General features: G+C 33.1%; 1 protein-coding gene across 2 annotated transcripts; it reads left to right on the top strand.

Moving 5' to 3' along the window:
• Positions 1-14,426: 14,426 nt before the first annotated feature.
• LOC120276922 (probable ribose-5-phosphate isomerase 4, chloroplastic) lies at positions 14,427-18,057 on the top strand. 2 transcript variants are annotated; one of them, XM_039283662.1, is made up of 9 exons: positions 14,427-14,604; positions 14,691-14,818; positions 15,170-15,239; positions 15,435-15,539; positions 15,750-15,845; positions 15,917-15,973; positions 16,150-16,267; positions 17,153-17,219; positions 17,743-18,055. In XM_039283662.1, exons 1-9 carry the CDS (start codon positions 14,437-14,439, stop codon positions 17,801-17,803), a joined length of 870 nt encoding a protein of 289 aa, XP_039139596.1. In that variant the 5' UTR covers positions 14,427-14,436; the 3' UTR covers positions 17,804-18,055. The 2 variants fall into 2 exon arrangements, with proteins under 2 accessions (XP_039139596.1, XP_039139597.1); XM_039283663.1 differs by lacking the exon at positions 17,153-17,219 and having other exon boundaries at positions 17,743-18,057.
• Positions 18,058-18,633: the final 576 nt, after the last annotated feature.

Genomic DNA, 18,633 nt, shown 5'->3' with positions numbered 1-18,633 from the left:
CATACACAAACATTAAACAAAAACTACACCAAAGAAACCCTTACCAAGCAAGTAACCACTCTGGCGAACTCCCTCCGGCGATCTCCAAATCTTTCTCTTTAAAAACCTCTAATTTCTCCCATTTCTTCATTTTTTTTTTTTAACTCTCGGGTTACTGTAGCAAAATGGTGGAGAAGAAGATGAACAACACAAGCTCTAGATTTTTCTCTCAATTAACTCTTCAGCCGAAATTCACTTTTAGTCCCTGAAAACATAATTCTTACAAAACAGACCCTGAAAAACTCCCAAATGGTCCTTGAATTATGAAATAGTATTCTCAAAAGGTCCTTTAAAATTACCCAACAGTCCCCAGGTTATAACACAACATTTTAAAAAGATCCCTTCCATCTTACCTTTCAGTCCTCGGTTTCCATAAACATTTCATGTCCATCCTTTTCATTTATTCTTTAACCCAAAATCTTTTAAAAACTTTTACATTTAAGTCCTTGTTCTTTCCACTTGGGTTTCTCACCAAAATTACTCTGTACAAAAATCTTACTGCAACTGTAGTAATACCCTAAATATATTTTTCCAGTAATTATCCAAAGGTTCAGGGTATTACAATTACCATAAAAAAGAGAGGGTCTTGATTGAGTTATGGATTACATTATTGATAAAGTTAAAGAACCACTCATAGATTTAGATGAGTCTCAAGATAAAAAACCTATGATTGAGAATTGCAAAGTCATCACTATCTACAAAGAAGAGATACAAGGAGAAGATGATGAAGATGAGCGTGAGCATCATTGCCTAACTGAGGATGATTTTGTGTCCAAGCAACTATATGATTAGGATAGAAGGTCTTATATTCGTTAAAAAAACAAATAAACAAAGAAAGAAAAAGACAATATTTTAAAGAAATGATTAGGAAAGCAAATGTACGATTATAAGAACCTCAATCATTAGTTCTTCAAACAACACAAATTATCCAAAACGGAAGCAAAGAGGGCATCTAAATACAAGATACTTTAAAAAGAAAAGTGATGGTGTACAAAACGATTCCATCATTAATCCAATATCTATCCATATACCTTTATAAAAATAATATTTGCATGTAAACCTATATAAAGTTTATATTTGGATATGTGAACCTTGTAAAATTGATAAGTTCTATTTTGTACGTAATTGATCTATGTTGTTTAGCACTTAATCAACTATTTTAGGCTTTGTTTGTATTGATGACTGATACTTAAGTGTTCACTTTGTACCATAGGTTGAATGAAGCACAACAAGAGCCAAGAGGAGCAATTCTGGAGTGTTTTTGTGCTTAAACAAGCAAACAGTGGGATACACAGCCCATGTACATCTCGACAGAAGCAGCCATATGAGCACCATGGGGATCACTCGCAAGCTTCTCGGTCACATCCTACCTAGAAGAATACACCCATGTAAACTAAGTACAGACCCGTATACAATTGAATGATAACAGAGCACGTCCCATGCAAGAGCACGGGCAGGAGAACGGTTGAATGGGCATGTAATTGATGAACTAAAAAAGAATAATTCCTTGTAGATACACGAACAAAGTTAGAAGATCACGACCTTGTACAATGGCCTGTGTACATCAAGTTTCAGGGTTTTTGAGATCTCTCTTGGGATTTACATAGGCAAGAACACGCTCTCCACTTTATCGACGACAGCAAGCCGATCTGAGTATTAGGAAGAATCAGTTGTTCAGTGTATCTACCTGTGTAATGGTTAGACCCAGCCAATATAAATAGAGCCTTTGAAGAGATTTTAGGGCATCCAAGTTTTGGCTGATTTTTGGGGAAAAGTTCTAGAGCTCTTTGGATGTGATTGAAGGGGCTTTGAATGATTGAAGAGGATGCTTGAAAGAGTTGTCGGAGTGATGATCTATTGGCGATAACTTTGATTCATATCATCTCTAATCGCATGGCATTGAGAAAGGCGGTTTTTATTACATGTTTAGGGATTTAGGGATTGAGTTTTATCGTGTATTGATGAACATGAACCCCATTGAGGGCTAACTCCTTTAAGTACTCGAATTGATGCAGCTTGAGATTGATTTATCTTTTAATTGCTTTATAATATAGATTTAACCTTCTATTCCAAATTTAATCTTATTTTATTTGTTGGATTTGCATATCGAGAGTGGTACTTCGATGTTATTATTGATTGTGCATTGAGAGATCCTTGCAATTAGAACACACTTGGTTACATAGGTATCACTGATGCTCACTAGAGATAGTAAGGGTGACATGTACCTTTCAATTGGAAATTCGGCGGTTAATCCCCTATTCTTGACATGAAAACCCTAGAACTCATTGCAATCATGTGAAGGTAGGGTAGGAGAAATTCACTTCAAGCCTTAGCATGCGATTAGACACTAGGGAGTCTTGAGAGAGCACTTTGTGTATCCTTTGTTTCCTTCGTTCCCTTGTTTAGGCCTTTTACTTGTTTTTATTGTTTCTTTTCCTTAATTCGGTTTAAACCTCAATCTTTGTTTGGTTAGCTGACGAAGATAGGGTTAGTATTAGTACTATCTAGTCCCTAAGGTTCGACAACCCTACCCCTCACGGGGTACCACTTTTTTACTAATTATTATCTGTACACTTGCGGAGAGTACATAAAAAATGCATACTTTTATGTAAACGCTAATAAAATAAATATTTTTTCTATACCTCAATAATTTACCAATGTACTGATATACAAGAGGATTTTGATGTACCCAATAAAAATCACTTATGTATGTATGTCTTGATAAAAATGGTTGTTTGCATATGTGATCTTCAGTGTATATCCACTATGTTGTTATTTTAAATACATGTGCAAATATGCACCTACATAGGAGAGTACATTTATGTAGGTGTATTTGTACATATAATTTTAATAGTAGTATATATGAAAATATACACCTTTATAGAGATATATTTGCTTATATCATATTTTATGTGGTATGTATATATATATATATATAGAAAAAAAAATTCAATCAGAAAAAGGAATTCAAATAATAATTCAAAAAATCAAAAAATTTGGCATCGTAAAAAAGAAGAAAAAAAAGGTCACATATAGAAACCAAGACAAATGGGGATAAGATAAAAGATAAAAAAAAAAATTGGTTTATCAATTTTTAATCTCACTTATCCCTAGATAGTAAAAAAAAAAAAGGAGAGAGGAGATCCAAGAATAAGAAGAAAGAAGACTAAAAAATGAGAAGTAGAAAGAAGATGAAGTGACAATAGCTAGAAGGAAAAGGAAAAGGAGAAAGCTATCATTAACAAAGAATGTATTATTCTCTTCATGAACAAAAGAGAAATGTGTTGTTTCTTTAGAATGATAGAATAAACAAGGATCATATACATGGCATGTCTCACTAAGAATCAAAGATACTTTTTTCCCTTATGTGTACCTTGTTGGTTCTAATTCAAGATGGTGCTATGATGAACATGCATGCATGGAGATTGACACCCCATTCTCAAAAGATATGCCGGTTATGGGAGGGTATGATGAAGATCTATTTACAATGAATGTTTGTGAAGAACCCATGCACTGTAGTTCTATACAAGTGATGGGTGTCTAGTTTTGTTTTTAATGTACACAGTACCATGCATTAATATACACATACTATGTGAAGTTTGTAATGTTTTGCTTTTATTTATTTTTTGTTTGTATCTCTACCAATCAAGCTAAATGAAGTATTAAGTTACTATTCCACTAAAAATTGTGCTTTCTTTGTGTGCTTTACTGATAGTGTGATCTTCTGCACCTATAAAAGTTCTACAGTGATATCAAAGATGGAGATAAGGTGCTCATTGTGCTAAGATGGCTTCTAACTTCAATGCAGTGAGCTTAACTCAACCATGTGTCCCTTTATTAAAAGGTGAGGGATATGCACACTGGAGTCTTAGGATGAGGACTCTGTTCAGGTCACAAGATTTGTAAGAGTTGGTTGAAAAGGGTCTGGTCATTGAAGGTGATGATGAAGCTCGACAGCGAGAGAACCGAAAGAGAGACATGAAGGCATTGTGTCTCATTCAACAAGCCCCCATCAAGCCCATCTTGGACCGAATAGCAGAAGCATCTACAGCAAAAGAAGCATGGGAGATGTTTCAGAATGAATTTCAAGGTTCATCTCGTGTTCTAGCAGTAAGACATGAATCGTTGAGGCAAAATTTTGAGATACTCCAGATAAGGGACAATGAGAACATACAATAGTACATCTCAAGAGTGGTGACAATCATGAATCAAGTTAAAGGCCTCTAAAGCAAGATCTCATAGGCAAAGTGTTAAGAAGTCTTGCACCAAGATAAATCTATATAGCTATTACTATAGAGGAATCCAAAGATATAACTAAACTATATCTGGATGAGTTGAGTGGTTCATTCCAAGCACACGAAACCAAGCTCATTGCTTTGAAAAACAAGAAGAAAGAGCCTTCTTTGTGAAGGGTGAAGCTTCTGGTTTGAGAGATGGAGATAAAGGTGGTTTCAGGGGCCGAGGAAGAGACACATATAGAGGAAGAGGGTGAAGCAGAGGTAAAGGAAGGGTTAGCAGCCCAAGAGCATACAGTAGTGAAAATCAGAAGGTGCAAAACAGTGAATAAAGGACATACAGAAGCAACATATAGTGTAAGAACAGTAAAAGGTATGGCTATCTGAGGACAAATTGTTGGCAAAGAGACAAACTAGCAGAGAAATGTGAAAATGCTATAGTTGAGAAGAGTGAAGAAACTGAGGATGAGACAATTAGCAACCTATTCCTGACCCAGATTAATGTTCAAATAGTAGATCGATTGGTGTGGCTCGTTGATAGCGGCTGCTCCAATCATATGGCAGGTATGAAGAGCTTGTTTAGCAAACTTGACACAACTGAGAATTCCACGGTTCACTTGGAAAACAGTAAAGAGATTTAGGTGACCGTAATGGCGTGGTAGCAATCCATATGCATGAGGAAAAGACCAAACTCCTTCATGGTGTACAATATGTTCCAACTCTCGCGCATAACGTGTTGAGTATGGAACAGTTGATGCTGTCTGGATACACTATCGTGTTAAAAAACGATTAATGTATCATCTTGGACAGCGAGACTGAGGTACGGTGCTAGTGGTGAGTGTTCAAAAACAAAGAATAATATGTTTCCCATGATGATCTCCAGCGTCAAGCCAGCTAATGTGGTGACGAAGAGTGAAGAAAGCTCTAAATATGGCACAAGAGATATAGCCATTTAAGTCAACAAGGATTACAAGTCTTGAATCGTGAAAGCATGGTGATTGGTCTTTCAGATTTTCTCTCATCCAATTAGTGTGAAGCCTATATCCTTGCAAAGCAGTCCCGAATTACTTTTCCATCATGAAAAGCTTGGAGGACAAATGGTAAGCTATAGTTGGTCCACGAAGATCTTTCAAGGCCTATGCAGACTAAGTTAATGGGAGGGAGTAGATATTTTCTACTCTTCATTGATGATCATGTTAGGATTATGCCCTCGAATGCCAACGATGATACTTGTATTAGGGCATTTCATTTGTATTATACATTCTTATTTAGTAGGCATTTATTTTGAAGTTCATATAAATCTTGTGATGGCATTATAATTAGTTTTGAATATCATAGTCCATGTGTATTAAGTTAAAACTTCTACTCTTTGTGGAATAAAGAGGAGAGCACTAGAAGGGTTTGGTACTTATACACTTAAATAGTTCGCAAATCGGAGAACCTTTAATTGGGCATTAAAGGTTCATAAGAATTTGTATGACATATACTTTGACAAAGAGTGCTAGTTGAACACTATGGAATAGTGGGAGCATATGCCATAAATGCATCATTGGGAATTGGTGTATTCGAATATGACTCGCAACAATCCAATCATATGGGTTTTACTCTTTGACAGTCAATGATTGAGATTGTTGGTTATGATTATATGAGTGGACCTTAGACCTGAGGTATCATGATCACAATGTACTTGTGACGTCTAGTCTGTTACTAGAGTTGTTAGGCTTAGTTCACCTTTTGGTAGGGCCGACCTCGAAGTGCGACTATGTCGGGCAGGTAGCAGTTGTGAGTGATCACGAAGAAGGAATTCATTCTCTCGGAAGTAAACGACTTAGTATCCTATGCGACTATAAGTATGTAAGATTAGAAGACCTTGGCCAAGGCAGTCAAACTAATCATGTGGGACACGAAGGGTAGTTTGGTAATCTCACCCCACTATAGTTATTTGCATATGATCGAGTTCAGTGAGTTTGACAATTACCATGGCTCTCACTCGGTTGGGATACAAGAACGAAAGGTTTATACACATATGGTAATCATAATCGGAAAGGTTCGTAATGATCTACTCATTCGTGTTCAATTGGGCTACGACGTGGGGCCATGACGTGGGGCCACGGGGCTGGCTAGGTGTTACCCACGTCCTTTGGTATCCTCCCATTGCCAATCGAAATGAACCTAGGGAGTCATGCTTAAAGGGATAAAGAATCAGTCTCGTTTTGAGTACAGGGGTAAAATTGTCAATTTACAATTTTACTTCATGGGATGAGTGAAATTGTAAATTGATCTAGGGTTTTTGTCGTAAGTTTAAATTTTGATTTAAATTCGATGGAGTCGAATAGATAATCAAAATTATGAGGACTCAAAGATAAAAGTGGTTTTAGTTAGATTAGGACTCATATTTCTAATAGAACTTCTATGGTAATGTTTATCATATTATGAAGGTTCATATTTTGAATAGGACTTCATAATTGAATGATGTTTATCATGTTATGAAGGTTCATATTTCGGATAGAACTCATAATTGAATAATGTTTATCATGTTTTATGAAGTTTCTATAAATATGACTCCTCTCCAACTATAAAATAGACTCAATTAATTCTCTAGTGAGAAAATCCCCTAGCTCTCTCTCTTTCTCTCTAACCCTAGCCGCTATTTGGAGAAGAAGAGAAGATTGTCTCTTAATTCCGGCGTGTGATCTAGAGGCGTGGAATTTTCGTTCGGCGCTAGGAGATCTACGACAATCCGAGAGATAAGTTCGGCGCATCAAAAGAAAGAAAATCATTAAGAGGTAATTTTCTAGGCCTTTTAATTAAATTGCGGTGCTCATTAAAACAATTAGAATATATATCACAAATATATTATTGCTTCCGCATGCCCTTTTAATGTTATTTGATTTTTGCGATATTACCCAACAGATCACACCTGAATGAACTGGTGTATTTCCTTAAGTGTAAGTCGATGCATTTAGGTATTTTAAAAAAATTTAGTTTTTGGTTGAAAGGCAAGAAGGGACAAAGCTTAAGATGCTTCGGACCAATTAAGGTAAAGAATTCACTTCAAACGAGTTCATGGCATACGATGAGAGTTAAGGCATACGAAGACAACACACGACTCCTCCAAAATATATATATAATGCTTTATACACAGCAGAAGTCAAAGATACTTTTGACAAAATAACTATGTTAGAAAAAACTAGTAGATTGCACAGTAATAATTAACAATAACAAATACCCTTACCCTTTATTTGGGTAAAACCAGCATTAGGAAAAAAGGTAGCTAGACTTTTAAGAGGTATGAATTTTATAAAACATAGATATGGTGGACTTATAGTCCAAGGAGAAAAAATTACTATATGTCAACATATGGATAGTATTCTTACATCACCCATGATTAGTAATGAAGAATATCTTACTAAAGAAATAATTCCAAAATAGTCAAAATATATGAAGAAATCAATTTAGAAATAGAGAATGATATAGTAAAACAAAAATTAGAACCTCTAATAGAAAATTTGAAAAAAGATGGAACTATGGTAGAAAACTCTGTCAAAAATATTAAAAGAGTAAATATTATCTATAAATTAGAAATCATAAATCCTGATTTAAGATTAACATGTCCTATAATAAAAGCAACCCTTTATGAACAAGAAAAATTTCAAAAATATATAAAGGAATTAGAAGAACTAAAATTAATTACAAAAACTCAAAGTCCAAATAGAACTAGAGCCTTTATAGTAAATAAACATAGTGAGATTACCAGAGGAAAAGTAGAATGGTATTTAATTATAAAGGATTTAATGATAATGCTGAAGATGACAAATATCCACTTCCTAATAAGGAAGCTTTGATTAATAAAATTAAAAATACTTTTACATATAGTAAATTTGAACTAAAATATGGATTCGGCAAGTCCCTTTAGCAAAAGAAAGCATGCCTCAGACTGCCTTTTATCACACATAATGGACATTATGAAGGGACTATTATGTCTTTTGGTTTAAAAAAATGCTCCACAAATATTCCAAATAAAAAAAGATTATATATTTAGAAATTTGAATAATTTTATTATAACTTATATAGATAATATTTTAGTCTTAAGCAAATTTATAAAAGAGCATGTCCAACATTTGATAATATTTTTTAAAGAATGCCAAGAGAATGGTAACAATTTTTCAAGTGCACCTATTTGAGATTGAATTAACTCGTCCGCTCTTTTCTTTTTTCTTTTTTTCTTCTCATATCCATATTTATATTTTTTGGGTAGATATTCTAACAAAACAAACAATAAAAGATAATAAAAATAATAATATTGTAAAAAATTGGAAAAGAAACACCTAATTGAAGTAACACCTTTTTTATATAAGATAATAAAAATAAAACCAATCAACTACTTGACATAGTAAAAATAATAAACAATGCATATAAATTATAAAAAATACTAAAATTAAATAAAATTGAAACCATACCACTTTTCCTTGTAGAAAATTAATATTGATTAAAACTAATAAAATTTTTTATTGAGATCGATAACACTAAGAAAATATAAGGACTTCGACACCAAGAGCAAATAAGGGAATCTTTTATGTGAAAACATTATAATGGTATGTTTAACCCTTAAATAGAAGTGTAGAGGCCATGTTTCTTTTTTTTGTTTTTTCTAATATTTTGGAATGTTAGCATGTTAAGATTGTAACATTAGAATGCCAACATTATAAAACTAATCATTAGAACCAAGTCCAAATATTAACTTCATTAATCCATTTAATAGATTATAATGCCATCATAAATATTATAAAGCCAAATTTATTGCATCTTGATGTCATCATGAATCAATTATATAAAATAAATTTTATAGTTTAAAAAAATTTAAAGTTCAAAATCATAACTATGTGGATAGGAAATAATAAATAAAAAATTTAAAATATAATTTAAAAAAATAATTGTGGGGCCTTAGGTTAACAATAAATTTATTAAATATTAATCATAAATTAATTTTTATAATTTAAAAAAGTTAAAAATTTATGAGATAAGATAGTAATAAATAAAAATTTTAAATATATATTTTTAGAAAAATAAAAATCTCAACGCAATAGAAAATCTAGTGGCCCTAGGCATAGGCCTGCTTGATCGGCTATGCCTAGGGCCGGCCTTATATAGATGGTAAAGCTTTAGACATAACGAGCAAAGGCGATGTTCGTATTGAAATTGGTAATGATTGTAAGAAGATATTTTAGTGTGTTTGTTATATTCCTAGGATGAAAAAGAATTTAAGCTCATATTGCATGGGTTTATTTTTTCAAGTAAAGGTCCGACTTGTTTGAGGTGTTTAAAAGGTGCAAGGCAGAGGTTGAGAAGAAAATCAATCTAAAGCTCAAGTGCTTAAGTTTGAACAATGATGACAAGTATGCCGAAGTCAACTGCAAGGCGTATTGATATGCCCCTTACATATACGCTGCAAGTGCACATGTCGTAAAAAGTAGTATAATGAACTCGAAGGTCAGGTAGTCAAATCCACATGGACAAGCACTCCTAGTTTAATTCACTTTGTATTAAGTAGTCAATGAATCAATTAATGGTTGCTAATCCAAATTTTTAGAAAATATATAGTTAAGAAGGAGAGATGACAAACTTGTATTAAAATCAGGAGATAGAATGGTGCCTCGTACTCAATTCCGTCAAGACATCCATGCAAAGATTTTCTATATTGGCTATAGGTAGAGCACTCTTGGACCGTTGAGATCCTTAGAGTTGTGGATCCCTTTTGTTTAGGAAATCAACTCTAATCCCATATGGTAATAGAACATTACCCTCTGATTACATGATGCTCCATGAATCCCTCTATTTGGTTTAACCATAATCCGAAGAGTTCAACACCATATACCTGAAAAACTAGTATGCCCTACAAAGCCAAATCTAGTTATTATTTATTGAGAAAATAATTTTATTTCATTTAATTATAATTATAGGTATTTTATTATTCATGTTTGATGATATATTTTGTTCTAGAATTGAATTGTATAGAAATCAAATTAGTAATAGAGATTATTAAAGTCAAATATGATTATCTATATTCCTTGCAACCAAAATATATAGTTCACAATTTATGACAAAAAAAAAATATGATTTTATATTCATTATTGTTGTCACATGTACTACTATATGTGATAGAGTAATATGTCTCGGCCATTAGAGTGGAGACTCTTAATAAGATTGCGGGTATTTATAGTAGACAAATATTAAACTACATAACTCTTAGACCCAACACTATCTTAGAGAGAAAGAGTTATTCTGTTACAGAAAGTCTTTATTCCTTGAGGTTGTTCTTAAATTTTATGTATAAATTATATTTCTTAGTCTTATATTTTTTTTTTTAGGGAGTGTAATCCAATTTACACACATAAATTCAACACTTGGCAAGCATATCTAATATGAAAATATTTACCCCTGCATAACAGCTTCAAATATTCTTCTAGCAGTCTAATTAAGATCGAATTAGCAAAGGCATTGAAAAAATGAAAAAATCTGAAACGTCAACCCATACTTTTTTATGATTCTATAAATATGTCTATAAATATTATCAATAGCATAGGTCTAATTGAATAACTAACTCACTTTCAGATATTTGATGCATCATCAATCCAATACATCGTAGCACCTATAAAGAATTTTCATAGAATACATCGGTCCATATATCAGCACATAAGAAAATAAAAGAAGTACAAGTATTTAAATACTCACAACGTTGCTCTTTACCAAATTTATATTATTTAAAAATCATTTTTTGTACCGTCCTCCTTGAAACCTTCTTATACGCTGGTTGTAATGTTTCATTTATGCATTTTTATACTTAACATCTCTAGGAAGTAAAATGGCAAATGCTATATAGAAATTGTGTTTGCAATTTTGTCCTTGTACCTTAATTGAGAAAATGTAAACAAGGAAAAGTGAGATCGAACATGTATTTTCATCCATGGCAAATAAAAAATGTGTTTTGTTGAGGATGTTCAAACTTGTCTGGATGCTTCTTCTTTATGTGTTTGGTGAATAAGTCATATTTTCCTTGCTTACTATGCTTAAACTATGAACCATAATAGTTTCATCGAGCATGACTAACAATATACCATCATCCTTATAAATTTTTATAAGATAAATTTTAAAAATATGAGATTTAGAGACCGATTCTGCAATGAAATTTGTTGCTTTGGCTTGTGAGGGTGCACAAGACAGTGCCAGTTCCTCAATTGGACTTGAAAACGTGGGCCACTAACTGCTCTCTTAACTAGTAGGCAAAGAAGCCAAACCACCAATCTTCCCTCCTCCTAAGCTTCCACTGCGTGATGATATTTATGTTAGAGCTAATAAAAAAAAACAAAAAAAAAAAAGCAATTAATGTTTGCAATAAGATAATAAAATAACACACGCTAAATGAAAATTCAACTAACTTAAACAATGTTAACAAATTATTGGGAAAATTAAATAACAAACAAAATAAACAAAATAACACCAAATGTAAAATTAATAAAATTAAACAATGCCAAGGATTAACTATGGAGAAATAAATAATAAACAAAATAAATACAATAACGCCCAATGCAAAATTAACAAAATTATAAATATGCAAAGGTGAAATGACAGGTGTGCACACAAAGGGTAATAACACCCTCACCTAGCTAATTGGCTTAGACATGGTTTGGGTTGTAAATCCTCTTCCACAATCGGGGACCTTTAGCATCATTACACGTGCTCGATGCATTTCAACCCCAAGCAATAAAAGTCTCGTAAACCAAACCAAACTTTATGTAAAAAAGCCAGTAATATTGGACCAATGTCCCCTCGGTAAAATTAAATAACCTAAACAGAAATTAACAAAATTAAACAATGTCAAGGAATTATATGAAAAATTAAATAACAAATAAAATAAATAAAATAACAGCAAACGGAGAATTATAAGGAATTATAGGTACAATTAAAATAACAAATAAAAATGCTTTAAAAAAACATTAAACATTAAAGAAAATTAAAAAAATTAAACACTGGAAGAGAATTTAGGTTAATTGCAAAATTAAAATATAAAAAAACTAATTGACTATAATTAGTAAATAAAAGTTATAAAACAATTAATAGAATAAATTAAAATAATTAGATAAATTTAACGAATTGAATAATTAACAACATGAATTAATTAACTAATGTAGGGCCAAGCTAGTGGCAGTCTAGTGGCATTGTCATAAGATAGTAATATCAAGGCACATGGTCAAAACGCTTCACCGGACTATAGCAATATTGTTCATCATTATTCTCAAGCCCAAGTAATATTGGCACTATTGTTCAAATTAGTCCAATGGGTGCCCTGTGGGAGATGTTGTAATTATCTCCTCCAAAGTCTTGTGGCAGTTGGGATTTATTAACTTGGTTTGGTTCCCAAAAATTTTTTGGGCTTCTACATAGTAAGACTTTCATCAGCTCATGTGACATCTGACTAGGTTAATAAATTCTAGAAAATCGATAAGCCATCATAACTGGTACATCACTATCATTATTTGTCCCTAGACAACTCCTGTTAAGGGTCAGAGTTGGTGTCTTTCTCCAAAAAAAAATAACCAATGTAAATTCAGAGTTTACTTTATTAATTAGAGATTGAAAAAAGCTTTGAGATCCAAAAAAAAAACATGTGAGAGTGATTACTTTCCCTACAAAGTCTTTCACTGTAAAATCTTTCCCTACAATTACTTTCCTTACAAAGTAATAACACAACGTTTGGTAAGTATAATGAAAATTGTAATTGTAATGCATGTAAAGTTAATTCCCTCATTTAGTATGGATAGGTTCTTAGGTAAAGTTATATGCATTCTCAATTTTACCCTTTATTACCCTAGTTAATAAAATTAAAAAAAAACCCCAAAAAATCATATAAAAAGTCAAAATCCCATCACCAAACCTCTATAATATCAAATGAACTCATTAAAACTATATAAAGAACCAAAATCCCGTTCCAAAAAGACAAAAGATTAACAAAACATAAGTATCACCACAAAAATGTGAAAAAAAAATATCAATAAAAGATCCGAGGAGTGATTCCTCTTGCCTTAGGTTTTGGAAAGGAAAGAAAAATGGAGAAGTTTTACTCTAGGGTTTTCAAAAACAAAATAAATAAATAAATAAATAATTATTTACATAAACAAGGGTAGTATTGGAATTTCACCTGCATAACATTTTCACACCCACTATGCAATCCTTTTCACATCCTCTCCCCTATGAATCACTTCTCTTGGTCAAAAGGAAAGTAATTGCATGAAGACCGTTATTTTGCATTGTTCATATTAAAACCAAATATGTGAAAGTCTTTCACAAGTTTTACTTTCCCACATACCAAACAGGCCTGAGAAAGCTTGAGAGAATTGGGAGAATTTAATGTGGGAGATTAGCAGGTAATTTTTATATCAAGTTATATCTGGAAATCCTACTTTTATTCAAGGATTTTTTTTTTTTGTTTTTTTTTCAGACCATAAAGGAGATCTAGCTTTCTTAGTTACTTTTAGATTTATGAATTTCTTAGCAAGTTCTTCGACACCATTGTCATTTTTAACTAATTTTTCAGGTAATTTTCTTAATAATCTAATTGTTCATTATATAGATTTTTTTCTTTTTCCTAAGGCTTTTGGCAAAAGGGAAACCAAATCTCTTAGAGTAATAAAAACCATGTCACAACGAAATTATTATGGTAGCATATTAAGAATTAGCACAGTATATCTTCCTGTGTCTTGTTCTCATCATCTCCATTTTTAACATCTTTCTAATTAGCTTCCTTTACTATACTCCAATAACTTCACAATCCCGTAATTGTAAGAGCCTAAACCCCCTCTCCAGAGGTATCAGAGATTCAATCTAAGCTGAGCCAATTGAAACTACTTGTACCCGCAGTTACCGTCCTGGAGGTAAATATGTAACTATAAATAATTATATGGGATGCACGTTTAAAATTAAACTCCAATTTAAGAAAATATGAACTTTTATAGGGGTGTGCATGTAAATATGTTTTAAAAATAAAAATAAGTAAATTTTCTCATTATCCACAATTTAAACAGTTTGTTGGGGGCCTTAGAAATAGAATAAATGAACAAAAAAAAATATATAATAATAATATATTTTAAGAAAAAAAAATTATGCAATGGCCACAGCATGTCCGTCCGCCTCCTTCAGCTCCGCGCGCATACCCTTCTCTTCTCGCCGGAGTGCTGCCATTTACCGGCCATGCCCTTCCCGGCGTCGGCGTCCTTCCCTTATGGCGTGCGCCGCTGACACCAACCTTGCCGTTCTTGAAGCCGCAAAACATGCTGTAGATTTCGCCGCCCTTTACTTAAGGTCCTATCTCCATTCTCCAATGTTTGTGGATGATTAGCTTACGCTGTTGCTTCTTTGCAGGTGGATCGCTACGTGAGGAATGGGATGGTGATTGGTTTGGGGTCTGGTTGCGCGTCCTGTCTTGCCATTCAGTACTTGGGCGGCCGGCTGCGTGATGGCGCTCTTCAAGACATCGTTGGAATCCCAATGTGAGCCTCTCTACGATTCAATCCAACTCCAAGTTCATAGTTTGGAAAAGCGCCCTTTAATTAGAATGCTATTCTAGTTCTAAAGGTCTGAACTTTGAAGAGAAAAGCTTTGTTTTCCTGTTATTTAATTTGTTTCTGAATGAGTTCTTATGTTCAATGGTTGTATTCTTGTTATATTTTCGGATTTTCTTCATCTTTCTTTCTACTTTGGAAACACTTAATGTGGATTGGTCATCTTTCTTACAACAGTGTCCGTATGTTTATTGTGTGCCTTTATCAAACACAGTGAGGATGTTATTTCCTATAATTATTTTTCTTGTTAAAAAAGAAAACATTTGGTCTAATTTTCAGGTCTGTATCTAGTGCAACTGAAGCAGCAAAAGCAGGAATTCCACTTGAGCTGTGCCAAGAAAGTCTTCAAGTGTGCAACAAGTCCTTTTCATTCAATATGTCGGTTTCCATTTTAGTCTGAGTATTGTATGTTTTAGATTGTTCTTCTTCTAAACTGTCGAGGTATTTGTCTCTTGCCTTAAATAATGCTGGACTGTTGTAAACATCTTGCTTTCTAGACATTGTTGATTGTATAAACACTGATACTGCTTGAGCTTCTTTGTAGATTGATTTTGCATTTGATGATGCTGATGTTATTGAAGAGGGATCTCTAACTGCTGTCATTGGTCGAAGAAAACTAGAGGGTGGTGACTCCATAATTCAAGAGAAGGTAATTGGATTCCATAAACATTGCTTTGTGTGAAGACGATAAGCAGTGGCAACAATAATTTATGATTAATATTCATATGTTTTGTGCTTTCAACTAAAATGGTCAAATATTTTGTGAGAATTTGTTAGTCCAACCTCCTGCATAGGTTTCGTTAAAGTAGTTTTGACCATCTCATTACGTGTTGCCATTAACTTCTGCATTCTTTCACAGTCAATTCTAAAAGCTGCTGGCCGTGTTGCATTTATCACTGATGAAAAACAGTACGGTAGAGATCGTGATGGGTCTATTCCAGTCTTAATTAGTCCAGTGAGCTGAATCCCTGATATTTTTCTATTTCTTTCTTTGTTACACACTGATGTGTTTTTTCCTCTTTCAAGGATAATTGGATGGAAACTGCTGAACTCATAGATGACTTATTTCTAGGAGATGCAGAGGTCTGTTTTCTTAAATAGCGGAAACAAATTCTTACAAAAATAAAATACTGTCTTAAGTTGCTTCTTACTTGATATGATACTTAAAAATCTCTGAGTAATAAGCTAAATATATAATGTAACTATACATGAGAGCCTTTCATGGACCTTGATGCAAAACTTGGCTTGCCAATTTTAAGGTATGGAGGAGACCGACTTCAGGACATGCTGGGCCAATGGGAGGGGATTTTCCTTTGGTCACCGAAGATGGCCACCATATTCTTGATGTTATTTTTACATCTCCAATACATAATCTAGGTACAACATGATGGCCGTAAAGATTGGTTTTTCAAGAATTCCTATACCAAAAATTTAAAATAGATTGTAATCATGTGGTAGTCACACAAGATGCTCTGTACTTTCAGCAGCGAATTACTATCCACTGCTGTGCTTCTCCAAAAATAGAACTAATTAGACCAATAATTGCATGACTATGTATGTAGATGGTGCATATTTCTGATAAATAATATAGATACATGGGTAGTTGAATGCTCTTTTAGAACACCTGACGGCAAGTCCCAGAGGATTTATAGTGAATTGGGTTGCTTAGGTCCTTAGATGATACTAAACTAGATGATTTATCATTTCAATCTTTGAGGTATGATCGGAAACTAGCATATTTAGAAAAGCCTCAAGCGGGAAAAGGGAAACCAAAGTAGAAGGGGACCTCAGGGTAATGTTGAAATTCAGCAGTTAAGTAAATTTTGTAGGTTGCCAACAGTCCTCTTGGAAGCCTTTTTTTTAAAAAAAAAACATAGAGATCCTTGTGTAACCAACATACATACTTGTTAACTCATCATTTATCATGATTGTAGGGAAAGAATCACTTACCACAATCAAATAAAATAAAAACAATTCCAAGGACCAGAAATCAAAGCAAATCATTAGAATTTGTAAGAGTATCGCATGATTAGTGAAATTTAGTCTCTTTCAGAGAATATGACACTAGATTTTCAGCTTTTAGTTTGTTTGCCTTATCAATTTGCCTATTTGATTATATGGGACTTCTCAAATTTTTCTAATGGGCTTTCATAATGGGAAGTTATAGTTTTCTTATCAAATGGCTTTAGGGTGACACTTTTCTTTTCTCCTAAATCCTCTGGCTCAGCACTCTTATTGCTTGAGTTATTTCATAAACTACAGCTGAAGTGGCAGAGAGCTTGAATCAAGTTGACGGTGTGGTGGACCATGGGGTGATATGTGGCATTAGGTCAGTTCTATCCTCACCCATCTAAGTATAGTTTTCAACAATTCAGTACAACCATCCATTGCATATCAGCCACTCAAAATCCTATAACAATAACAATTTGTACATACTCAGTAACTACATGTACCTTTTTGGATGTGCTTATGAACTGGACGCATTTTAACTTACAATTTTAGAAGTGCTTCGACGAAAATCACAAAGGTTTTTGTTTACAAAACCTTATTTTATTAAATAAATACCATTTTTTCTAGCTTCTTGTACAGTAAGGAACGCAAAATTATTGAACATGTAGCTGAATCTTATTTGGAGTTTCATGATCATGCTAAATTTGGAAAGACTTACTCAAAGGTGGAAAATGTCTAAGTGAAATAGAATACAAGATCTTTATTGTCCAAATCTGGGTCCAAAACATGAAAAGTAGGGTTTGCATTCTTTAGATAAAATGTTTTTTCAGCTTCAATGTAAAACAGTGCACTTGGTGAGCATTGAGAATTTCATCAATACCCTTTTTTTTTTTCTCCTGCAGTTGTATAGCTATAATTGCGTCAGAGAACGGAGTTTTGGTGGTTGATAATTCATCAAGATGACAAAAACAAATCATTCATCAATAGATTTTGGCATTACAAGAACTGTCTCCGGAAGTTGCGTAACAATCTGTATTATCTTCAAATCGTATTATGAGAAATCGATATTAATTTGATGCTTGTACTTTGATTCTAAGCAATATGTCAAGAACATCATTCCCTACATGCAAAATTATCAGTGTATTACGAAGTACAGATGCATTATTACATCAATTCACTGGTTTGGTTGCTTGCTGTTTCTGCAAGTTAAACTCTTTGAAAGGACCTTTTCTCATCTATAGGTAATATTCATTTGTTTAGTGTTGGGGCATTCCCTTCAGGTACCGTATTGTTTCAACCGAACTCAGTTCATTTGATTGAACACTTGCTTCCTCTTATCTGTTAAACTTCAATTTTTACGAGGAATGCTGGATGGACAAATACTGATTGAATAAACATGAACTTGGCAACAATAAAAATTCAAAAATTGTTCTTAATAATACAATGAAACGCTGAAAAATTAGCTTCTTGGCCATACAAAATGGAATAGATTATTTCTTATTTTCTGAATATTTTTATTCTGACATAGTGATTTTTATTTTTTAGAAAAAAATCACAAATATTCTTTTTTTTTTTTTGTGTTAATAAGCTTTTCTTTTATCCTTCCACGCCTTATCTTTCATGAAATTGAGGAAATTTTCAAGCACTACATTCTCAAATTACGGAAAATTTTGATTTTCAAAAATTTTCATACCCAACCCCTCTTGACAACCCTTGAAGAAATATTTTCAAAAGATTTGATTTTTGATAGTTTCCAAAAACCCCAGAAATTATTTATGGAAGCACACTCAAGT

Source organism: Dioscorea cayenensis, chromosome 15 (genome assembly GCF_009730915.1).
Source record: "Dioscorea cayenensis subsp. rotundata cultivar TDr96_F1 chromosome 15, TDr96_F1_v2_PseudoChromosome.rev07_lg8_w22 25.fasta, whole genome shotgun sequence".
NCBI classification, from domain to species: domain Eukaryota; kingdom Viridiplantae; phylum Streptophyta; class Magnoliopsida; order Dioscoreales; family Dioscoreaceae; genus Dioscorea; species Dioscorea cayenensis.
Note: the sequence above shows the minus strand (reverse complement) of the source record. Positions and strands in the feature narration are given on the sequence as shown.

Bases quoted from the DNA above. Each gene is read 5' to 3' on its own strand.
- LOC120276922 (XM_039283662.1), top strand. From the start codon at position 14,437: ATGGCCACAGCATGTCCGTCCGCCTCCTTCAGCTCCGCGCGCATACCC. The intron at 15,540-15,749 runs GTAATTGGATTC...ATTCTTTCACAG, and splicing joins ACTCCATAATTCAAGAGAAG to TCAATTCTAAAAGCTGCTGG. The intron at 15,974-16,149 runs GTCTGTTTTCTT...GCCAATTTTAAG, and splicing joins TATTTCTAGGAGATGCAGAG to GTATGGAGGAGACCGACTTC.